This window comes from Choloepus didactylus, chromosome 12 (genome assembly GCF_015220235.1).
Source record: "Choloepus didactylus isolate mChoDid1 chromosome 12, mChoDid1.pri, whole genome shotgun sequence".
Taxonomy (NCBI): Eukaryota; Metazoa; Chordata; class Mammalia; order Pilosa; family Megalonychidae; genus Choloepus; species Choloepus didactylus.
In genome coordinates, this window is record NC_051318.1 from 10,136,989 (window position 1) to 10,162,906 (window position 25,918).

General features: G+C 38.6%; 1 protein-coding gene across 1 annotated transcript in view; it reads left to right on the top strand.

Annotated features, from left to right (window-relative positions):
- The first annotated feature begins 2,686 nt into the window (after nt 1–2,686).
- Nucleotides 2,687–25,918, top strand: part of UBL3 (ubiquitin like 3) — a 66,772-nt gene continuing 43,540 nt past the window's right edge. The window contains exon 1 of the mRNA XM_037799947.1: nt 2,687–3,394. Coding sequence (XP_037655875.1) covers nt 3,368–3,394 — 27 coding nt within the window. The 5' untranslated portion in view covers nt 2,687–3,367. The remainder of the gene's footprint in view (nt 3,395–25,918) is intronic.

Here is a 25,918-nt window from a genome sequence, read left to right on the forward strand (position 1 = left end):
AGAAGATGCTCCCCTCCCCTGCTGTGGACGGACGGGCTCCTTTCCACAGCTTCCCTTCTCACTGGCCAGAGTAGGGAAGTGGAGAGTAAAGATTGGAGAGTGAAGAAATCTGCAAACATGTGGGATAATGTTAGGGAAGTGTTATAATGAGCTTTATTGAGAATAACGTCTCCGCCTCTTACAGAAAAGTAATTGGAAACACAGCCAGACACAGTGACTTTACTTTTGAACGATGTGGCCTTTTGTAAAGGTGGCTGGTAGCCAACAGAAATATCACGTGTCAGGAAGGTCAAGGTTTGGTGCTGGCAGCGGGACTCTGTACTTCCCTGACTGCTGGGCTGCTGAGAAGCCGCAGAGTCATGTGCGTCGATGACTCCCCTAGCTGCCACCTTACTTCTTCTCTTTCCACTTACAGTAGCCCTCAGGGCCAGTGGCATGCTGCCCAGAGAGGTCATCGGATGAAAGGGGGTTAGGTGTGGGGCAGGGGACTAATTTTGTGAGCGAGAGCCTGCAAAATGCATTCCAATATTCCTTCTGGACTCATTGATCAACTGAAGCATTTTCAACTGCCCTTATTTACTGGGATGTTGAGGGGGGCTGGTATCTGTGTCTCCGTCAGGGCTAAACATGACAATGAGCATCCAAGTAACAGAGGGTGTGGGAAAGCATCCATGTACAGACACAGAAATATCTAGACAAAGTCCTGAAGCCTAATCGTGGTGCGACTGGTGTCCCCTTTGCACCCTTCTGTTTGGTTTCTTTGGGAATCCGATCTGCCTTGCCCGTCCCCTGGTACCAACTCTAACCTCGCCCCTGGGTGTGTGGGCCCCGTGGAGTGCTTGGAATGTCTCCAGCCAGGCTACTTGAGAGGCAGGTACTCCGAGAATCCTGGGTTGCCATTCCGATGAGACAAATGCCTGATTGCTGTGGGAGATGACACAGGTTCCTAGACAATGAGGTCCCTGAGGACAGTGATTGGACGATTCATTTTTAAACTTCTGGTGCCTAGCAGAATGCCTGGCACCTTTGTTTGTTGAATGAGAGAATGAGTAGTAGCATTTCACATCAAATGATGCATTATTATTTACCAAATGATTTCCCATGCATGAAGTCATCCTCACGATTGCCTCTACTTGACCACTGGAAGGGAGGCAAGACTGTTTTACAGATGAGGTCACACAGACGAGGTAGGACAATCTAAATTCACTGGCATTTTCTTACAGGTGTCTTACCAAGACTGCCCTTCCTGTAGTACTCTGCCAAAGGACTAAGAGATATGAATACAGATTCCGATTGATATTGGTGGTTTCTGCAGTTTATAGCTGACTGGGGTGGACGTATTTCATCCAAGTCTCTCAGTAATGGCATTTCCCCCCTGCTGCCTGCTAATCATCATGGATTAAATAGACTTTAGGGGCTAGCCTAGTAAACTGGTGAATCCCCAAGTAGTTTGAAACAGCTATTTCCTGATATAGATTTGGCACGGGACGCTATTGTATCTAATACTGTTTTTGATAATTTCAATTAACAAGATTATAGCTTTACGGCCCTGGGTCTTTAGGAAACACATGTTCAAACATTCTCACTGCTTAATGCGATCCTTGTTCCTTTTGAACTACTCTAACCTTATTGGAAATCAATGCTTGCTTCTGATCTTCAAAATGTAATGGTGAGAAGACCTGGATGAAATCACTATATAAAATGTTTTGAGATGGTAGGATGTGAGGAGCATGCTGTAATTAAAATTATTCTGCTTAGAGGTATACCATATATATTAATAAAAACCTTATTTTTAGAGCAGTTTTAGGTTTGCAGAAAAATTGCACGGAAAGTACAGTTTTCCCATATACCCCTCCCCCCAGCTTCCCAGTCTCCCCTTTTATTAACATCTTGCATAATGTACTTTTGCTACAATGAATGAACCAATCTTGATACATTAGGAATTAAAGTCCAGGGCTTACGTTAGGGTTCACTCTTTGTGTAGACAGTGCTATGGGTTCTGACAAATATTTAATGTCATGCATCCACCATTACAAGGCAAACCAGATTTTAACTCGCTGTGAGAACTACGCATGAGGGAATCTCTCTGCGCGGAATTATTTTCTACAAAGAGTTCGCACTATCACAGCACTCTCCGCAGGCGGTGTGGCCTAACTGCGGGGCAGAAGCGGGGCTAAAACCAGCGAGAGAGCTTTCCTTTCCTAGCAACTGTTGCTGGGAGGGGCGTGGCTTCGTACTGGGCTAGGACGCGTTACGCACCGCGCCCCCCGCCCGCAGAGACTACAGTTCCCATGATGCTCGGGGGCGGGCTCCGCCGTGACGCACGCGGGGGTCGGTGCGGGCTGGTGGGGGCTGGTGGGGGCGGGTGGGGGCCGGGCGGGGGCGGCGGCCGCGGGGGCGTGTGGGGTGGTGCGCTCTCCGCGGTGTACCCTTCTCGCGTTCGGCAGCCGCTGCCGTCGCCGCCGCCATGTTGGCTTGAGAGGCGATGACAGGGGGCGGCAGCGGCGTTTCGGACTGAGAAGTGGCGGAGTTGGAGAGACAAAGCTCTGCGAGGAAGCCATTGCCGGGCTGAGGAGAGGGGGGACCCCGTCTCTTCCGGGGACCGGCCGCGGTCGGCGTCGCCCGGCGCTCGCGAGGCGGGAGAGGGGCGGGGGCGGCGGCGGCGGCGGCGGCGGCGGCGGCGGCGGCGGCGGCAGAGGAGGAGGAGGAGGAGGAAGGGGGAGCTGCGCAGCCCGAGGCGATGCGCCTGGAGCCCCGGCCCGGCTGCGGCTGCTGCCCGGGGGCGCCCGCGGCCTGATCCCGAGGGGCCGTGGGGCTCCGCGTCCCCTCGCTCCGCGCGCCGACCCTGCGCCCGGGACTCTCGCGGGCTGCTGCCAACTCGGCGCCTGCCCTTGAGCGCGCCCGGCCGTTTCCTCGCGCGGCCCTCGGGCTCCGCGGCCGGCCCGGCGCCTGCTCGGCGGCCCGCGCGCGTCCATGCGGAGCTCCCGGCTTCTCCGGACAGACGCGTCGCGGCCTTTTTCTCCTGCTTGATGAGGACCTGACTCGACGGCGACTGTGACTCATCTCCGGGGCGGATTTAACGCCCTCCCACCCCGTCCATGCCCGTGTGTCACTCGGCTCGGCCCACCTGGCGCGGCCGGTCCTGGGGCTGCTGCTGCTGCCGCTGACGACGGGCCCGCCGCCCCGGCCAGACGCGGCTCCCGGGCTCGCGCCGCCTGCGGAGTAACTTCCCTTGGGGAGAGCACTTCACGAACCCGTCGCCGTCCTTCGGGCTTGCTGCAGTGGCTCGAAGATCCCGGCTTTGAGTTTGTCGTCTTTTTTTAAATTTCTTTTTGCGTGGAGCCCTGGGGACAGATCAGACGGCAAGATGTCCACGAATGTCCCGGCGGACATGGTAAGTGAAGCGTGAAACAGGACCTTGTTTGATTTTGTTGTGGTTTCCAGGCTTATTTAACCAGAAGGGTGCAGGCGTGGGGTAAAGGTTGGGAGATTTTGGAGAAGTTGGAGCTTCTGGTTTTCGCTCTTTTAGAAAGACGTGGTTTTAATATGGGTTCTCTCATTTAGGTTGTGTGCTGTGTGTGTTTGGTATTTAACTAACCAGCGACGGCGGAGAAGTAGGGAAAATGTAGCAAGGTAGCTCGAAGTGGAGAAAACCTGCCTTTGCTAGAAAAGCCCCCGGAAACCCTTGCATCCTGTCGCTCCCGACCACGACGGTGGCAGTGGGCAGAGCCGGAGCGACCCGGGAGTCTTGCCTCTAGCCCGATCGCTAATGCAGTAGGCACAGCCTTTATATTTTGCAAGAACAGGGGTTTACTTCTCTTTAAGAAAAAAGTATGCTAGAATTTGTGTCGCCGCCGTGAGCTTGGAAATTTCTGGGTGAACAGGTTATGACAAGACGAACGTTAGGATTTGGGGGAAACAAATCTAGACTGACCGCCTGTGAGTGCCGTGTATGAATATTCCAGGACTCTTAGTACCAGATATTTAGTAGTGTGACATCATTTGGCTTTTGAGAACTAATACGTCTTTATCGGGGCATGTTTAGAACTCGAAACAAAAAGTACTCTTGTTTATTGACGCTTTTCATTTTGTTAGTAAAGGTTAAGGTCTGACTGTGGACTAACAGTAACTGTAGGCTTCCAGGGCTGGGGGGTGGGATAGTGTGAGTGTGAAATTACGCTTTGCAGTTGTAGGGGCAAACATAACTCAATTAACAGGAAGGTGAATAATCTTGTTTATGAAAGAATTGAAGTTAACATAGTTATGCTCACTTATATTAAGTTGACATTTGAGTGTGTTCCAGTGGGGAAGGAAAACAAAATTGAACTTTGATGATTAAATTAAAAATGTCAGATGTTTGTGTAGGAGTGAACCTTATTTACAGATTTAAAAAAAATTTTAATTAAATTACTCTAAACAGCAGCAGGTTTTGACCTTGGTTTAAAGACATTTTGCTTAATGTTTGATTTTCCATTTAATGGGCTATGTAAATGCAAGGGAAACACAACGTTGTGTCTCTTGAGTGGCCACACAGCAACCTTAACTCTCCTTCCTGAGTCTTAAAACCCATGCGTTGCCCTTTCAGTTTTCCTTTCCCTCATGTTGTGCACACAGGAGGATATACTTCTGCCTGGGGAAGGATGGCCGGACGTGGCTTCCTCCAGCTGCTCTTGGAGTTGCCTGGAAGAGGTCTCCAGACAGAACTAGGAAACATTGTGCCTCGGATTTGATGAGTGCCCTATGGACTCATCACCTCCAGCAAAGCTGTGCTCCTTTATAAAGCCTCTATTTGATACCATCATAAACCCTGCAAGATATGTTCAACCTGAATACTATTTATTCTGTCACGGAAGTTGTAATGAAATAGATTTGTGTCATTAAAATAGTGCCACTACTTTCTTTAGGCCCAGTGACGAAGAAAAGCTGGAATGTGCGTAGCATATGTGTCAAATTGAGATGATTTGGGGACTCCTGTTTCTGAGTCAGAGAGAAGGATTGGAGGCTAATGTTCAGATCGAGGGACTTGGAAGTAATGGCCAGGTTTTGTTAAGAGCTGCAATTATCATGTAGAACTATTTATTTGTTTTCAAATGTGTTCTAGGGCCTTGATGATTCTGTCATGCTTTGAGATCCTTTGATTAAAGGTGATATGCAAGGGCAAAGCAGTATTATGTAATAAACACACAATGCCCCATGATGCTGCTTCAGAGGGTGTACTGTTGCACAGCTCAGGCAGATTGTTCTGAGTATTTTTTATGTCTTGTTTTCTAGCTGTTCAACTTGTTGGAGGGATTGAGTTTTTTTGTTGTTGTTGTTAAAGCTTTTTAAACTTTCATTTGCTTGCACTGTATTTTTGCTTAAGTGCATAACTATAGTATGCACCTGGAATTCTCAACTTTTTGAAATATAACATAGTGAATGTTGGTTAGAAGTTGTTGATTAAATACTTTATGTTTGGTAGTTTTTCATATCAATAATTGGCAGTAAATTTGAGTTTACATCCATGAATTAATAGTGAGAACAGTTTCATCACTCTTTCAATTTTGAAAAGCCCCAGCCTCCCTGCTTCCAGCCCTGTCCACAAACTAACATTTCCTTGCAGCAGTGCAGCCCTGAACTGATTAGGATCAGGAAGCCTGTTGTAAACTTGCAATCCAATATACTTGCAAGCATGAATACATGCTTCTTTGCTTAGGTGAAGTGAAATCTTAAGGGTTCTAAGTGTTAGCAGTGAGTAAGTGCTGCTTAGAAACAAACATTAGGCTCTTTTCCATTTTTCTGGTGTTCCTCAGTAGTATAGGGAATTCTTATTTGGGGGATGGGGTGGGACAGTGAAATTCTACTATAACCCCTGTCGTGTTTTCATTACCGATAATTCATACTTGACTTGCAGTAATTGCTAAATCAGTTTGTATTTTGGTAAAGTCTTATGATTATCATCGTGACTCACTTTAAAATCAATTTCTTAGCATTGGTTTTTGTTTTGAAAATATGTCACTTTTAAAATTTATTTTTAGACATTTGGTAAATGTTTGTGTTTACCATAAGGTGTCTTATATTTCTTTATAATCTAAATTTAGCAAGCTTATCTTTTTGGAGGGGGAGTGGCACTCCTAGTGAATGGATTTACTGTAATCATTAAAAAGATCATTGGCACTTGGTACTTTTCCAGTTAACATTCAGCAAAAAATATGTCCTATAAATATAAATATTTTTACATAAAACGTTTTTTTTTTTCAAGAGTGAGTTTGAATGAAGAGATTTGCTGACATACTGGTATAATAACTTATTTATGAAACAGATTTGAAAATATCTGAGCAGAGTATCTTTATGATACATTGTATCTAAATGACTCATTTCCTCTTTATTCCTCAGCCAAAATTCATAGTTCATGATGAGTTAATGTTCATTGTTTATGATCATAGCAGGAATTATGTTAATGACTGTAGGTTTGCTGGAAGAAAACATTTACTATCTGTTATAAGGCTGGTTAGAAATGTGGTAATTTTGCTTTTTGATTTGGAAAATTATCAAGAAATATATGGTTGCATTTATTAAAGTTTTATGTACAACATTTGAGCTACTATTCAGAGCTTCGGACTAAAATGATACTTTACAGTATCTATAAAACTGAAAACCTCACCTAAAAGAGATTTTGACAATTAATTTCCGAGTAACAACCAAGCAGTTTGGTATTTGAAATATTTTGGTTAATAAAACATTTAAAGAAAAGTTTTTTCTTTTTAAATTATCAATGTAAATATTGTAGCAGGTGTAACAATTTTTAATTTGGGGTTAAATGAGATAATAACAATTTGAGTTTTTTCTGTACATTTTATTGCTTAATTAGTGTTTTTATTGTAATTTTTGTTATATCTCTTCCATCTGTGGAAGAAATATTGGAGCCCTCTGGTGGACAGCAAATTACTGAAACATATTTCCTTTCAAAGAGAACTTTTATCACTTTTCCAAGTTAAAGTAAAATGACAGATAAAAGAGTTTATCGGAGAAAAATGCTGTGCTAGAAAAAGTTCCAGAGAATAGAAAATTTTAACACTGAAAGAAGAGTATATTGAGATCTATGCCAAAAACAATTTCCTCTTTACCTACAGCTCCTTTTCCACCCCTATTCCTAGAGCTCTTATTTCATATATAAGTTGGAAGGTTTTATGAAGGGTTGATAAGTTCCATTTACATTTATATATGAATTGTGTGTGAATTGATGAACAGTTTAAGAAATAATATATCTCTAACTGAACATTTTTCTAAGCTTTATATGAGTGTGTCTTATATTTTGTATTTTGTATTAGACATTTTTATGAACAAAACAAATGACAAATGATTTTGCTCAGCGTGTATGCTTTCTCCTTTCTGACTCTGGATCCGACCCATGGCTCATGTCCCTCTCCTCTGTGAAAACAGTTTTTAGTTCATTCTAACCCAAGTGCTTTCTTCCTTTTCTATCAGTGTATTTGATATTCTTCTTAAACGGTATCACATTTATATGGATATATGTCTTATATTTAATGTATCTCCCATAGTTTCTAAAACGCAATAGAAATTTAAAAACTGCATTGAATGCTTTTCTTGCCTCATGAAGCATTACTTTGTTACTTATGGAAGAAATAAGTATTGTTCCACACTTCCATGACTCCTACTACTAATGGTGCTAAATATGAAGTCTCTGATGTCTGCTCCTATTACCACTTTGAATATGAGATACATATTTTTTATATTAAGCTTGAAGTTATTTTAAATTAGTGGATAAAGTACTGATGGCTGTCCTAGATTGTATAATATGAAACAGTGTTTAGGAGACCAAAGTATAGTCTTAAATTAATGCTCTTTGATTTTTAACTTTCTCTCATTCTGGGGAAACAATTTGAAAGTGACTGTAAATTCATGTTAATCTGGAAACCCTGGGAGATAAGTCATTCTGAATCAACAACTTTTCTGATACATGAAGGTTATGTTTTGAAATATCCCAGTCTAACTATTTTGGATTACTGTCCTGTTTACTTAAACAGAATATACTATGCATTATTTAGGCTTTTGTGTGTGTGTGTGTGTGTGACTTAGAATCATTATTTGAATAATTGACTCAGTTCAATGAGCATTTATTATTATTCTGTAATCAATAACTTGATACCCTCAGGGCCTAAAACAGATTATAAAGCTTTCATGACCCTTCTCTAGATCAATAGTTTACAAAGTGATGGGAGGCAATAGTCAATTGAGGTGTGAGATAAAATTCTAGAACTTCTATTTGTTTTGTGACCCCCCCCCACACACACACACGGTGGGGGGGGGGGGTTTAGTTTGCTTCTGTGTAGAAACCAGATTTCCAAAGTTTATTTGAATAACGCGTGTCAAAGCTTTGGTATTAATATATGTATGGGCACTGCGGCCTCCCACGTTCACACTAGGTGGTGGTCAGGAGCGTGGTTTGCTGAAAACAGATGTGGGGATTCCATGATATAGAGGCCACCGCAGCACCATGGGCTTCTCAGAGTTGTTGCAGTTTTTCTGTCACAGTATATTATCTGGTTACTCTTTAAAATACTTTTTGAAAGAAGAATCTAGGATACTTTATATTGAGATGGGGGAACCAAGGTTCATGGCCAGAGTATTTAAAAAGAGTTGAAGAAGTCAAAGATGAATTACGTGTTTTTATTACAAAAGACAGAGTATTCTAGATATGCTGATCTTTTTCATTATGGTAAGAGGTTATCAATAGTATGCTACCTAGCAGATATCTTTGAAAAGACAAACTCAAAGTTGTATCTTCAAGACAAAGCTGACATTTTTAAAAGAGGGAGAACCTACTTTTCAGAAGAAATTAATACTACGGAGAAACCATTTTTGAAAACGTTTAGATCTTTCTGATCTGTTGAGAAATCTTGGTTACAAAGAATTTCAGTGGACTTTGAGCCCATTTATTGGAAACATAAAAAGGAAGGCCTTTTATGTAGTTTGTAAAAATATCTGACTGACATCAGAAGTAAAATTTTAATAACTTTGACATCAGGTAGCTGACTTAAAAATATTTTGTTGCCATTCTAGGCATTTAAAAGTGTGCAATTCAGTGGCGTTAACGACATTCACAGTGTTGTGCTACCATTGCCATCATCCATTACCAAAACTTTTTTGTCACCCCAAACAGAAACTCTTTTTTTTTTCACCCATTAAACAATAACCCTTCATTCCCCCCTCTCCCCAGCCCCTGGTAGTCTCTGACCCACTTTCCATCTCAGTGAATCTGCCCACTCTAGATATTTCATGTAATTGGAATCATACAATATTTGTCCTTTTGTTGTCTGATTATTTCACTTAGCATAATGTTTTCAAGCTTCATCCATGCTGTACCATGTATCAGAACTTCATTCCTTTTTATGGCTGAATAATCCATTTATATATATACCACATTTTATTTATCCATCCATCTGTTGATGAACACTTGGGTTGTGTCTAATTTTTGGCTATTGTGAATAGTGCTGTTGTGAGCATTGGTGTACACATTATGACAGCTTTTAAAACAAGTGTCAGAATACATTGAACTTCACAAATTGGGAAATCAAGATTTGTTAAGAAGAGGCACATAAAATAATAGTGCTCTCAGTCAATATGTTAATAGTACTAGTATTTTTTAGTGATTGCAAAGTTAAATTAATACTTAAAATAAGTTAGCAGTTAAAATAACATTAAAACAGTATTTTTATGTTTTAATTTCTATTTTAATATTTGTTTTATAATGTACATGATTTGATTTATAAATGAATATATATATTGGAGTAAGAATATGCACAAGTATTTTATAATTGGGTATTCAGTAAAAATAATTGAGAAGCTACTGCACTAAATGACTTCAGACTTCTGAGCATTTTAAGTTCCTTTTTGTTGTTGTTTTTTGAAGGAAATTAAATTTTATTTCAGTTTCAACCCTTGGGAAATAGATATGGCTATAGGTTGTAGCAACTACTGCATCTTTTTTGTTTTTGTTTTGTTTTTTTTTTTTTTTTTAGAGAAATTGTGATTTTACAGAACAATTATGCGTAAAATACAGGATTCCCGTATACCACCTGTTCCAACCCAGCTCAGCCCCAAAACCAAAGAACATGCCAGGCACGTAGTTAGACATGAGTTTAATGGGACTTACAGACAGGAGAGATGGTTCCATGGTGGTGGCCGGCTGGGAAAGATGAAAGTTAGCACTCCTTAAAGAGCAGGGGGAGGGGGTGTGTGCCAGGGGGTGGATTATAAGGGTTAGGACAAAGACATTCCATGGAGTGTGAGAACAGTTTCAGCAGGGTCTTGTGACATGGGGATGTGGGGAGTGTTATCAACAGTCATCAGGGGAGCGGAATTTTAATGCTTTGTTTAGGATACCATTTGTACATTCCCCCCATCCCCCACCCAGACCCCCATGAAGTCTGAGACCTTTAACCTCTGTCCTGGTCAAGTATTCAGCTATGTGAAAGAACTCACTTTCTGTAAGGAGGGAAGGAACCCTGGCCTTGGGTACCTACACCACCCTATTATTAACACCTTGCATTGATGTGGTACATTTGTTACAATTGATGAAAACATATTTTTATAGTTGTACTGTTAGCTGTAGTCCATGGTTTAGTATAGGGTTCTTTGGGGTTGCACAGTTTCACAGATTTTTTTTTTCTTTTAATTTTTATTCTATTTCCATATATACAACCTAAAATTTCCCCTTTTAACCACATTCATATACATATTTCAGGGCTGTTAATCACATTTACAATGTTGTGGTACCATCACCACCATGCATTACCAAAACATTTCCATCATTCCAAACGCATTTAAGTTCTTGTGTCTGATACTGATAGTTTTTCCATCTTAGGCCTTGTTGCACCTTTATTTCTTTCTGTGATCAGTATGCCTGCCTGTCCCTTTCTATTTGAAGTTGCTGGTTTTAGTTTGCTAGGATGTGGGGACCACATTTCCAAAGCTTAGAATAACATGTGTTAAAAATGAGCAAATGGTGTCCAAGTAGGACTTTCAGGGGGTTGCCCTATAAGTAAACTATATGATCTTTCTTTCATGGACTTGATCCTATCTGTTTTGAATCTTAGAGCTCTTTCTTTTGGAGGGCCTCTTTTCTGGCTCTTAGGTATTTTCTGCCTAGATGTAGATTGGTGATAGTGAAATATAAGTGGATGATTAAAAAGTAAAATCACATGTATGGCTTTATTTAGAGTTCATAGGAGAGAATTAGTATTTGTTGTGTACTTGGTATTTACCAGCCATGATGCTTGACACTTGACGCAATGATATTTCATTAAATCCTCACAGTGACCCTTGCTAAGTTTAGGTGTGGCACCTCTTTAGAAGGAAACCAGTAATTCCCACCAGATAAAGACCACCGGGAGTGCATCCGGAGTGAGAAAAGTCAGGCTTATTAACTTGCTGCAGCCAGGCAGGCACGTACCAGAGGATGCACGTGATGTCTTGGAGGGAGTCAGAGGAGTTTCGGCTTGTGATTCTAATGAGCATCTAAGGGAAGTGGGCTAGCTCTGGATTGAATGCTACCACTCAGGAAGTGGAGGGCGTGTAGTGATATCTGCAGTCTTTGTTTAGGATGCAGGAGAAACCCAGGGAGGGGATTCTAGAGTCATTGATAAGGTAAGCAAGCAGTAGTTTCTCAGGGAAAGGGAGGTGGTTAGTCATTTTGGAGCTATAGCCTGGCCTTGGGAGAAATACTGTTTTCTGTGGGTCTTATGTTGACCTCCCTGTGTTTGTTAGGAATGTCATTGTCTGATTATCAGCAGAGCTGATTTTCACTTTCTCACAACCTAGATCAGAGAGGGTAAGAAACTTGAGGACAACAAGTTTTACTTTAACTCTTTAGTTTTCAGCAGTATTACTGTGAGGTGCTTTGTGTGGCTTTTGTTGTAATTATTCCATTGAGTTTGTAGGAATCTGGGTCTGATGGCAGTAGTGATAAACATACTGTGCCTTTCCTCTACCTTACCTGAGCAAACATTGCTAAGTCCCTCAGGCACACTGCCCTGAACAGAATGCCTCAGATTCCTTCCCAGCAGTTTTCTCCAGGCAGTCACTGCTGATTAATCTGAGCTAGCATGGTAGAATAGAGGCGAAATGAATTTTTGTATTTCTGTAATTTGTTATGTAAACCCTGGGTTGGAATTATTTTAATGAAGGTGGGTTGTCTTATTAATTGCTAGAATTAAAGGGAGTTTTCTTTAGACTTCTTGAAACTTTGGGGTATGTATTTGTTATTTAATAGAGTATTTCCCTGTAAATTTATCACTTTGCATATAGAAACTATTATTCCTTTATATAGGTAACAAACAGATTGATTTATAAAGGACTCAATGCCTGCAGGGCATTTATTATCTCCATACTGTGAGCTGCTTATGTTTGATGCAGATTCTTTATTGATTTCAAATCTTAGTAAAATTTTTAAATGGACTAAGGAAACTTTGTGATCAGCTTTCTATGCCTAGTTCTTAAGAAGAAAGTTTCTTTCTGCTGAAGAAAATTGTCTAAATTTGGCAATATGTCTTTTATTTATATACTTAAGTTGAGATGGCTCTTCATTGTGTCCAGATAAAATGTTCTCACATGTTTTATTTTCTTTACTTTCATGTAAAATCTGTGTTTTCACCATAGAAATAGTCCTGCTTTTGAGTCCTGCTTTTTTCATTTTCATTTAGCCGTATATCATGAAGATCTGTCCATACAAATATGTAAACAAGAAGCTGTATTATAATTTTGAACTGATCTAGGATAAATTCTTAGCAATGTAGCTGTTGCATCAAAAGATATGTATTAAACTTTGGGGAGAGGGAGGATATGTATTTACTAATTTTAAAGTATCCTTGGATTTCTGGATAAACCTGACTTTTTCATTATGCATTTTCCTTTCAATATGCTAGATTATATTTTTGCATTTTAAGGTTGACTAGAAATTTTAATTTCCTGTAGTCTTTGACAGATTTTAGGTATCAGGATTATACCAACCACTTAAAATCATCTGGGAAGTGGTTTTTTAAAATTTTCTGAACGAGTTTCTGAAGATTGATTTTATTTCATCCATAAATGTTTGGAAGAATTCACTAGTGAAGCCATCTGGAATTTTCTTGTAGGGACTATTGATTCTGCTTCTTCAATACATATAGTACTATTCACATTTTCTTTTTCATTGTCAGTTTTAACAAGTTTTGCTTTTCAGTGAATTTTTCCATTTCATCTAAATTTTCCAATTTGGCTTAATGTTTTTCACAATATCCTTTTGTTTTCTTTTTCATGTCTTTAGTATCTGTAGTGCTGTCTGGTTTTTTATTACTTTTATTGGTAATCTTTGCCTCCATTTAAAAAAATCTTGACCAGTCTTTTCAAAGAGGTAGTTTTCAGATTTAAAAATTTTTTGCTTTCTATTGATTTGTTTTTCCTTTCTTTTTTTCTTTCACTTTTTTTGTTGAATTTACTATTCATTGTCAGTTTCTTAATGGATACTTAAAACATTAGTTATCAGCCTTCTTTTTTTAATGTGTGCGTTTTAGTCTATAAAATTTACCTCTAATGCAGTTTGCTGGACCTCACAAGTTTGACATGTCATATTTTTATCATTCAGTTTTAAATATTTTAAAATTTCCATTGTGGTTTCTTCTTTGATGCATGGGTTATTTAGAGAAATATATGGTTTAATATATAGGCTTAATCCCCATTTGGGGATTTTCTAGCTGTATTTTTGTTATTGATATCTAGTTAGAACTACTGTGATCTCAATTGTGTGTGGCATGGAAGGGTCTTACAACACTTTATTTCCATTCTCTTCCACATTTTGCTCTATTTTAAATACCAAAAGACATTATTATTGCTGTTGTTGTAACAGTAATAATGTTGTTGTTAAAACAGCCATTACTGCCTTCAGTTTGTCCTCACATTTATACTTTCTGGAAGTCTTTGTTTCTATTTTACTGTATTTGCATCTGGTTAATTTTCCTTTTATACAGAGAACTCCCTTAGTATTACTTTTAGTGTAGGTCTTTGGGTAGTGAAGTCTGTTTTTGTTTGCCTGAAAATGTGTTCATTTTACCTTCATTTTTAAAGGTTTGTCATTATCTTCTGCTTCTGTTGCTTCAGTTAAGAAGTCAGCTTTTGGGCTTATTGTTGCTCCTTTGAAGTTAATGTGTTTTCCTTTGGCAGTTTTTAAGATCTTGGTCTTTGGTTTTTAGCAGTTTTACTCTGATGTGTTTATGTGTGGTTTTTATTGTAATTATTCTTCATGGAGTTTGTAGGGCTTCTTGAGTCTATCACTTTCTATCTTTTGTCACTTTGGAAAATTTTTTAGCTAATATCTCTTTAAATATTGTTTCTATCTAATTCTTCTTTCATTCTGGGACTCCAGTTACACATATGTTAATTCATTTCACTGTTTCCATACTCCCCACCCTGTGTTTCAGTTTGGATATTTTCTGATGACCTGTCTTACAGTTTACTTATGTCTTCCCTCCCCAATATCCTGTTATCCCTAGTTATTGATTCTTAATTTCAGTAGTATTTTCAGTCCTAAAGTTTACATGGATCAAGTTCTCTAGTGATAAGTTGTCTATGTTTTCACCTATTTTCTTGAGTGTTTTAATCATAGTTGTAAAGTTTCTGTCTGATGACTCTTAATACGCAAATCATCGTGAGCCTATTTCTGTTGTCTGGTTTTTGATCATTTGATCCTTTTTCCTAGGATGTCTGGTAATGTTTTATTAACATTGTAATGAAAGCTTTATAGAGGATCTGAATGATGTTATCTTTATCCAGATAGCATTTAATATTCTCTGGCAGACAGTTAGGAAAGACACTGATCACTTTGATTCATCAGTGATAGGAGGCTGAATTCAGGGCAATCCGGAAATAGAATAAATGGCCTTACTCCTAGTGCCTGGCCCTTCTAAGGTGTCAGTTGAAAGTTTGGGGTATTTATCAAGTTGTTGCTTCCTTGGCAAATCCTGATTTTCAGTTTTCAATCCTTAGCCTTATGAGGCTGATGAAAGCCCTGCTTAGCTTTTTAGTCTCTTTGCAACATCGTTTTGCTGTGTTTCTCTGTCTTTGGGGTCATGCAGTTTATGGTTCAGTGGATTCCGGAAGGGCAAAAAGTTGAGCAGAATGTTGGGTTTGTTTCTTTGAAGTTCCCTTTTAGCTGGAATCTTTGCCTCTTAATTCTTGGCTTCCTTGGTAGTACAGAATTCCAATTTTTGTCTTCCCAGCCCAGTGAGACTGATGCAAGCTCTGGGGTGCTGCTTTCTGATGACCTGTCTTACAGTTTACTTATGTCTTCCCTCTCCAATATCCTAACTATTACCTACTTGGCCTTTGTATCCTGTACTGGTGATTGGCAGATACCTCAAGGGGAAAATGTGGAATTCATCTCACTGTGTTTCTCTTCTCTGTGGAATTTGATTCCTCCTGTCTTGGTTCTCTTGGTTGCTTCCTATCTCTTCAAGTAACTGTTTTTTTGTTTTGTTTTTTATGTTTTATCCCATTTTCAGTGGGAAATTTGGTTAAATATTGCTTTTCCCTCATAGCTAGACCTAAGTGTCCTTTCTTTTTGTCCCTTAGTTTCATTTTTGCTATTTTGTGTCATGGGATCATCACCAGTTCTCTTTCTTTCTTCAGTGTTGCTAGTAGCTAAGAACAGCTGAAATTCATTAAATACTTCAGTTTTACTTACCATGGCACCATTAGTCAAGCAGTTGCTTAAGGCAGACATCTAGGAGTCATCCTTGGTTCCTCCATTTCCCTCATCCCGCAGATCCATTCCAAAAGGTAATGTAGTCTGTCCACTGCTCTTCATCTCTGTGCTCCCACCCCAGTGCATGTGCCTTAGCTGTCTCCTGGAGGACGGCCTCCTTGTACTTCCGTTCACAGGCGAGCGATCTTTAAGAAATGTAAAATGGATTATCTTTCCCTCTCCAAAAAAAGAAAACTTCAGCAATCTTCCCTTGAAGAGTCAAGTCCCACAGAATAAAGTCCTGAATCCTTAGCCGGGCAGTTAGTCTTGTGTGATTTGGCTCCTTTCTGCCCTGTTGTTCTCATCTCCTGTGACTTAACTGTGCTTCTGTTACAGTGGGTTCCTTTCAGTTCCTCGAGCATGCCCCACACTCTTTCCCACTCACCGGATGCACCTTTGTACATGCCAATTCCTTGGCTTAGGACACTTTTCAGTATACAAGTAATACCTTCTTGGCTTTTCTGACCTCAGAGACACTTTTCTTGACTGTGTCTTAAGCTGATTTCCCTTTCCGCCTTGTTGTCTGTCTTAGCACCTTATTGATTTCCTCCACAGCACTTATACTTTGTGATTTGTTTTTCCACTTGTTAATTTTCTGTCTTCTCCAGTACACTATAGGTTCCATGAGGACAGGTGTATATCATTTGCTACTATAACCAGTAAATAGTATGGTATCTTTTGATAGTAGGTCCTCCCTAAATATTTCTGGAATAAAGGAATAAATGACTCCTAGGCACTGTGCTGAGGAGGAAGAATGGTCAGCAATAGCAGGTACTGAAGGGAGGTGAAGAATAAGGGCTCATCAAAGTACATTTTATGTAATTTGATGAAAGATCTATGGTCTTAATGCTTTGTCAGATAGTTTGATGTTTAAAACAGTGTTTTTGATATAGTTATGGTAGTTTTCCATATTGAAATGATAGGCCTAGAAGGATTAAAAACGTATACTTTTGGGGGGAACTATTACAATTTTTCAATTTTCTGTCTGTGTGTACCTTTTTTCCCAACCCTTGTCAAAAGGTTTCACAATGCTACTATATATTTAATCTGAACGAGTATTAATAACACTTGCTTTTTTGCTCTGAAATTAATCCTTTTAAATCCTACATAGATGGATTTCTCTATTACCTACTAGTATGGGTTGTTAGCTCAATAGCAGCCATTCAGTTCATGCTTTGATGCAGGGATGACTAAGATGTTGTTTTTTATTAAATTCTCTGTGCCAGAGCAAGACAGTTTACTAAAAATTTGGGAAATCTTGCCTCTCAGAGGTGCTGTCAGGCTCCGAGCTGGCATAGGAAGCAGGCACTTGGCTCTTTCATTTCCAGTAGTACCTTAGTCCTTTGGGATTAGGAGAGGCAGTGCAGAAAAATGAGAAACTGGGAAAATATTTTCCCTAAATACTTTTATTCTGAAGTAGAGATGAGCTCACTCTTAGCTTGTATATAGTGTAGAGTGCAGATGTACGCTTTTTATGATTTTTGTTTCTTAAGTTATGCCAGCATGTGAGTCATTCATGGAAGACATGCTTATTCCCTTTCTCAGTTAGAACCTGACAGATGTACAGCTGAAGTCTTCCTGGAATAGTTCAAGCGGCCATACCTGGCAATACTATTTTGAAGGTGGATGGATGGATAAAGGGGATATCAATCTACTCTGAAATCTTAGGACTCTTTTTCTTTTCCAGGTGACTTGTATAACTTATGTAAGTTGTAATTATCTAAGAAATGCACCAAAGATAACCATAAGTGCAAAAGGAAGATGTCCCAGAATAATAGGTACATTGGCTGTTACAAAAGCAGGAACAGTGGACTCACTTCTACTTTTTTTTTTTTTTTTTTTGGTGAGTCTTTTTCCAGCAGTATTTGGGTGGCTGTGTTGAGCCAAGGCTGGAGTGACCCAAGAGAGAGTAGAAAAGGAGAAAGGGTGGAGGATAGAGGATATTTGTAAGGATTTGATTATAGTCATGGATGTTGGAACTTCTCTGTTTTGAAAACCAGTCACATATATGGTCATATATGGTTACTTTTAGCTAGAAGAGTGATTGTCTGATTTTGACCATCCTTGTTTTGAAAGCCTTAATATTTAATATTTTACAAAATAAACTATTCAGAAGTTAAGGGAACATGCAGTATCAAGTAGGGTACTGCGATTACCTCTCAGCAATAAGTGAAATGTGGTTTATCTTCCATAGTAAAACAAATCACAGTTTTCCTTTCTGTGATTTCTCGGTATACTCGACCAGTGGTTTATCTAAAGGGGAGTATTTATCTGGCATGTCTAATTTTGTCCTTTCTTGGTCATATTCTGTCCATTTTATCTGTCTACATTTAAAAATCTAAACTCATTTCTTTGTTTATTTTTGCTTCATAGAATTCTTAGAAATTTTGAACATTAGAAAGCAATGGGTTTATTGTAAAACTTGTAAAATTCACAACTTATTAAAGAAAATATTATTTATAAAATTGTTACTTAGATATAAATGCTGTTAATGTTTTTGCTCTCTACCCTTTAGACTTTTCTGAGTGTGATGTATATGTGTTTGTGTGTATATTTGATGATTCATTTGGAAATGTTCTCACATGGGAAAAATTTAAATATTTATTTGTCCTTATAAAGACAGTTTGCACTCACTCATAAGAAAACCTTAAATCTTTGAGTTTTCTAAGGAATGAAAGTCTTCTTCTTGTAATATATCATGTATGTTCCTTTTTCTCTTTAAAACGTAATCTTTGGAAATTCTATATTCCAGTGTGGATGTGCCAGTGACTAGAAACATTTTTCTAATTTTAATTCAGTAATTACGTTAAAACCATGCAAAACAAAAACTCACCTAAACCAGAGTACTTGATTTTAGTTGAATCATAGGGAAAAGGAATCTATTTATATTTGAGATTTCTAGAAATGCTTATTTTAAAGTCTTTCTGACCTCACAAAGGATTCAACTTTTTTTTTTTTTTTTTTTTAAATCTTTCTCCTTTCCAGTCAGTACTTTGCTTTATCCTATTTCTAGGTTTGGCGATACATATATGGTCTGTAGACAATAATAGCTACGTCTATATCTAATGTATCTATATCTATCTATAGAACCCAAGATTTTTTTAAAAGAATCTTATACTTTAAAATTTATTTATAATTCATTTACTCCCCCTCTTGCCCACTGGTCAAAAAGTAAATAAATCTCTAAACGTATAATTTACAAAATTTATATAGTGTACTTTTAGAAATGACGTTTGTGTAAAGTCCATTGACTTTACAGAAGCTTTACTAAGTTCAGTCTCTGACAGCTTTAAGACTCAATTTACTTTGCCTGCCAGATATAGTCACCAAGGCAGCATATTCCAGTAGTGGTATTGTTAATTATATCAAAATTAAGAACATCAAATGATATTTTTCAGCAGTCCTGAATGACAGCAGATTCCTACATTTTATAATTTAACTCATTAACAGAGGGCTTTAAAAGACCAGAGACTCAGTCACTTGGAAACTACTTATAAAACAGTTCATAATCTCATCTAAATTCCTTGAGACCCACTGCTGACGATTCTGTTTTGGGAATTTATGGGCAGTCTGATAATTCAGATTATTATATTTTTTACAAAGTCAGTACAACACGAAAAGGAAGTTAAAAAAAATGAGTTGAAGTTTTTATATGGTCTTGCACCAGAGAAATGTAAAGTAAAAGATTTTCATTGGCATAGTAAACTTTGTTACCTTATAGAATCTATATTCAGTGGAATAAATGATAAGCAGTAGAAAGTGGTAGAAAACTCAGCCAAAGAAGTTAGCATGGTCTTTTGGAAAGAACAGAGTCTTCAAGCTCCAGCTAAAAGTTGTCGTCTGCACAGCAATAATAGCACAATCTCAAACTTTATTTTAGAAATTTAAAACTTAGATCTGCCATAAAGTTTGCCAAATGGCTGCAAAAGATGTTACATCTGGCTGCCTAAGCAATTTGATTAGTCACCTAAGAACTGTATTCACTGTGAAAAGACATACAGTAAAGCTATACACAATAAACACAAGTTCAGTCCTGATATGTGTACAGATTTCAAACATATACAGATATAGAATGTGAACTAATAACAAGGAAGATAATTTGTTTTTCTCTGTGATGAACTACATGGAATAAATCAAACATATAAACATATATAAACTGCAAATAATAGGTTAAAAAAGTGTTAGACACCTTGAGACACTGCTCGGATTTCACTGAAATTTTATAACAAGATCCTTTTGTGGTACTTGAATCAATAAGCCATCTTATTTTGTTTGCGTGGAGTTATTTTCAATATATAATACAATTTAGCCAGCATGTTTTGAATGCTTCACAAGTATTAACTCAAGAAAATTTCCCAACAGTGCTGTGAGGTAGGTATTTTTTTTTATTCCCATTTTATAGATAAGGAAATGGAAGCATGGTAAGTTGCTGGTAACTGGTGGAGCTGGTTTCCAGAGCCTGTTGTTTGACAACATGACATCTTTGGAGTTCTGGGATTGTGTGCTGTGCTATTAAAAACCACATATATTAGAAATGTGGCAGTTCATTTTATATAAGCATGTGGTAGGATTATACAGAAAAAGGGCCACATTCATTGAATAAGTAATAGTAAATATGTAAAAGGGTTGACTATGTCTTTAATATGCAGTTAAATTTACTGTTTGTGTCAGCTTATGGTCATAACCTAGCCTATTGATTGGAGCAGTGTCCGTAGTTAATTCTTTAGATTGAAAGAACAAAATTAAAAGTAGAAGATAACTCAAGAAAAACAAAAACTTAGTATCTTATTTTTAAATGTCTAATACTATTTCAAATATGGGAACCATAAATGAAAGATATACTCCAGGGTGGCAAGGAATCTGGGAGTAGTCTAACCGTAGAATGAATTCTGTATACTAGGAAAGGTATAAGGACCTCTCAGTGAGAGAATCTACCAGTCTCTGGCACATCTCTTTTGCAGACTCATCAACATACTACTATCTCTAGAGACTTCATTAGAGAAGTGTCTTTCCAGAAAAGAAATGAAATCCATGCATTAGAAATTCTGTAAATTAAGAGACACAGACTTATCCATCCTCCATTTATCATCCTGTAAAGTTTATTTGTAGAACCTTTTACATTTCTGAAGTGGTTGTCATTTTATCCTTGCAGTTGTCTATAGAAAAGGTTTTGAGTAGGGAGTGGGAAAAGGGGATTATTATCCTTGATTTATCCCTGTGATGGAGATCTCAAGTCTTTTAATGGACCCTTTGACATTAATGAGTGTTGTTCATTAATCCTTCTGGGATTGCTTAGGAATGACTATGGTTCGTTAATTTACTTGGGGCATGGTAGAAGCATATTGGAAGCAATGTAATTATTTTAGGATATTTGTTTTTCTTATTCCTTTGTTTTGTTTTGTTTGAAATGTTTTTTTTTAAATTTTTTTGATAAATTTTTTTTTTTTTTAATTCTTCTGGAGGAGTGTCATTGGATTTGTCTGTCATTTTCTCCAGCTTGCTTATATGGCTCTCTTCTACTTTTTCCTTTTTAAAATTTTTTTTTAAATTATGTCCTATCTGGAATAAGAGCACATTTTCTTTTTGAAAAATGCTCATAAAAAGGAAATCTGGGGGAACCTAAGATGGCGGCTAGGTGAGACAGGGCAAAAAAACACCTCCAAGAAAAATACTAGATAAAAACCAGAAAGTGACCCAGAATACCAGTTTCAGTGATGCACTAGCTGGACAAGGTCTGCTAAAACCACAGGGACCATGCACTTGGTGAAACTGGGAGTCTGCATTCTGAAATGAGTGAGTAAGCCAGCTGAAAGTCCCGCAGCTGCGCTGCAGTGTGGAGAAACCGGGGGTTGGCATTTGGAGATGGACTACTTCTTTTTAAAAAAAAAAAAAAAAAACAGTTATGACGGTGAGAACCGCTCAGTGAAGCACAGCAGGAGCGGGCTGTGCCAACCTCTCGGTGTCTGGCGTGGAGGATAGACTGCTGCTGATTACCTCAGGCCAGGGGGCCAGAGGGGAGAGCCAAAAGGAGAAAGAAACCGTGCTGCTTGCAGCCGGACTCCCTGGCGGACTGTAGGTACTCTTGCCCGGGGCCGTACCCACAGCCCAGAGCCACGCCAGGAAACCCAGAGTGACGGGGAGTGTATCCCACGGCACCACACACTTGCCACAGTATCGGCCGTTGACTGTGGCCTTGGGTGCATACACAGCTAGTTGTCCCGGAGCTGGGAAGGCGGAGCTGTGTGAAAGGGCAGGGGGGAGATGCCCTATTCAGCCATCTTTGCATCAGGCTGGGAGCACCTCTGCACGGCCCGGTGGCCTGGGACTTCCCTTGAGGGACAGCACACACTTGTGATGTAGCACAGCCTTCCCTCAGCAGAGGTCCTGGAAGATCACAGCTGTCAAGCAAAGCAAATGCCAAGAGGCCAAAAGCAACAGAAAATCTTAAAGCATTTGATAAAAACAGACCATATGGAGAACCCAATCCTAAACACCCAAATCAAAATATCAGAAGAGACACAGTACTTGGCGCAATTAATCAAAGGACTACAATCAAAGAGCAAAAGCGTGGCACAGGATATAAAGGACATGAAGAAGAACATGGCACAGGATATAAAGGACATAAAGAAGACCCTAGAAGAGCATAAAGAAGAAATCGCAAGAGTAAATAAAAACATAGAAGATCTTATGGAAATGAAAGAAACTGTTGGCAAATTAAAAAGACTCTGGATACTCATAATACAAGATTAGAGGAAGTTGAACAATGACTCAGTGTCCTAGAGGTCCGCAGAACAGAAAATGAAAGAACCAAAGAAAGAATGGGGAAAAAAATCGAAAAAATCAAAATGGATCTCAGGGATACGATAGATAAAATAAAACATCCAAATTTAAGACTCATTGGTGTCCCAGAAGGGGAAGAGACGGATAAAGGTCTAGAAAGAGTATTCAAAGAAATTGTTGGGGAAAACTTCCCAAACCGCCTACACAATATAAATACACAAAGCATTAATGCCCAGCGAACTCCAAATAGAATAAATCCAAATAAACCCACTCCAAGACATATTCTGATCAGACCGTCAAATACTGAAGAGAAGAAGCAAGTTCTGAAAGCAGCAAGAGAAAAGCAATTCACCACATACAAAGGAAACAACATAAGACTAAGTTGTGACTACTCGGCAGCCACCATGGAGGCGAGAAGGCAGTGGCATGACATAGTTAAAATTCTGAGAGAGGAAAATTTCCAACCAAGAATACTTTATCCAGCAAAACTCTTCAAATTTGAGGAAGAGCTTAAATTTTTCACAGACCAACAAATGCTGAGAGAATTTGCCAGTAAAAGACCTGCCCTACTTCAGATACTAAAGGGAACCCTACCGACAGAGAAACAAAGAAAGGAGCGGGAGATATAGAGAATTTTAACAGACATATAGAACCTTACATCCCAAATCACCAGGACACACATTTTTCTCTAGTGATCACGGATCTTTCTCCAGAATTGACCGTATGCTGGGACATAAAACAAGCCTCAATAAATTAAAAAAAAAAAAATTTTTTTGAATATATTCAAAGTGCATCCTCTGACCACAATGGAATACAAATAGAAGTCAATCATTTTTGGTTTGTAACTCCACTGTTTACTTCCTACATGATATAAAATACACAAACTCTAATGACAAATCAGTGGTTTTGGACTCAATGTAAAATATGTAATTTTTGACAAGAGCTATATAAAGGTGGGGGAATGGAGGAGTATAGGAATATAGTTAACGTGTCCTGTTGACGTTAAGTTGGTATCAAAGAAAAACAAGATTGTTATGGATTTAAGAGGTTAATTTTAAGCCCCACGGTAAACACAAAGAAATTATCAGAGAATATGACCATAGAGATGAAAAGTAGAGTATGGGTTACGAGAAGTGGGGGAAGGGCAATGGGGAGTTAAGAAATGAGTATAGGGTTGCTGTTTGAGGTGAAGGGAAATTTCTAGTAATGGATGGTGGGAAGGTGATAGCATTACAACATTCTAAATGTGATTAATCCCACTAATGGAATGCTAGGGAGGGGGTGGAATGGGAAGATTTAGGCCGTATGTATGTTTCCACAATTGAAAAAAAAAAAAAAAGAGAGACAGTCTAAATAGATGACAATTGAATGACAAGGATGATCCTGGATGGGATCTGAGGATGGAGGACAGGAGGCTCAAAGGGACACAGTTGAGACATAAGAAAAAAAAAAAAAGGAAATATAGAATGTAAGCTTTGTATCAATGTTGAATTTCTTGAACTTCTTAGCTGCACTTAATGGGATTGCATAAAAGAATGTTCTTGTTCATGGGAATTGTATATATGAATTACAGTGTTTGTTCAAGGATGTGTGCAGCTTGCTCTCATATGTTCAGAAGACAGCAATAGATGATGGATGATAGGGAGGGAGGGAGGGAAAGAGAAATGGTGGTGTGACAGGATGTTAAAGTTGGTGAATCGGGGTATCGGGGGAGGGGGGTCAGGGTATGCTGGAGTTCTGTGTATGGGGTTTGTATTGTTTTTGCAACTGTTCCTATAACTTTGAATTTATTTCAAAATAAAATTTAAAAGAAAAGGAAATCTGCATGATTTGCAGTACTCTAGTATTTTAATTCACTATTGTAAATAAATGGCAGTTATTCGGGATAGTTCAGAAAATGTAACTGCTTTATTAATTTGAAATATTCTAGTCTTCTAATCCCATATATTGGTAGGTTAATTTTTTTCTAGACTTGTAGAAGTACCATTATAACAGCCTCTTCAGTTAATGGACTTGGCAGAATCTTGTACTTACAGGTGGCTGTATTTCTTTTGAACTCTGTGACCATGGTTCTGTACTCCAGGTCTCGATACAAAGTACAACAAAACACCTTACTTGGCCCTTCTTCCTTTATTCACTATATATGTCTCATTTTCTGTCACAGAGCTAAACCAGCTGCTGTGTGGGGAGTTTGGCTGAACTCTTAGATTATTCTAATGTTCTGAACATCACCTAGGAGGGATTTGGTAAATGTTTTTAACTTTTATGAAACATTTTAAACAAATACAAACACAAAATGAACCTCCAGTGTGTCCAGTGTGTCCAGTGTCAGTAATCACCAGCTCCTGGCCAATAATGTTTTATCTATATCCAGACCTACTCTACCCCTCCTCCCAGATTATTAGACAAATCCCAATAGTATTTTATTTGTAAATATTTCCAGATGTATCTATGTACAATAAGGGCTCTTCTTAAAAACTACTAGTATACTCTATCACACTTTAACGATTAGCAATAGTTACTTAATATTATCAAATATACACATATAAAGCATATGAAGACAGTTTTTAATGCTACTTTTTAGCAATCTAAACTGAAGGTCATGAAAAATAGCATTTCAAAATGTGTTTAGCATCAAGGTGTTTTTCTCTTGTGAACATTGAAAAAGGGAGAAGGCATGGGAAAATTCTTTTTTAATCCTGCTCTATACTAGATTAGAGTTCTTGGTTTTTCTGTCTTATCTCTAAAAGAAGTAAAACATCTCACTTTGCTGTCAGAGTACACATTATACATTGGCTGCTAATATCCAGCACAAGCACACTTGCGACATACATATACTTGAAGTAAGAGCTAAATAAAATTGCCTCGAGGTTTAGAAATAGTTCTTGAATGAAGAAACATTCTTCAGGTGATGGATTAGCTTTAATTTGGAAAATAATTAGGGTTCCTGTCTTCCTTTTTAGTTGGAAGAAAAAGGAAGAAAATTAATATTTGTATCTCTGGTCAAGTGAGCGAGAATGTTTGCTCTCTCTTTCCTTTGCTCTATGAGAGTTTAGTTAGTTATTTAAATAATTGATGTTAAGTGTCTCCGAATTCCTGTGGTTTGAAGGTTTTACAGATATTAACTTTCTCTTCCTGACTGAAGAGGATGTGTGTGATATTATCTTTTTTTCCTTAGTCAGTCTAAATTTAGAGTTCATGAATTAGAAAGCTTGTGAGTATATGTGAAATAGAGCTAAGGGTGGCTGTTAACCTTTTTTTAGCTTTTTCTCCTCCTTCCTTTTTTTCAGCCTCTGATGCAGTTCAGAGTAGATGTGAGCTAAGTGCTGGTGTAATGCAGCTTCAAGGCCAGAGCATTTG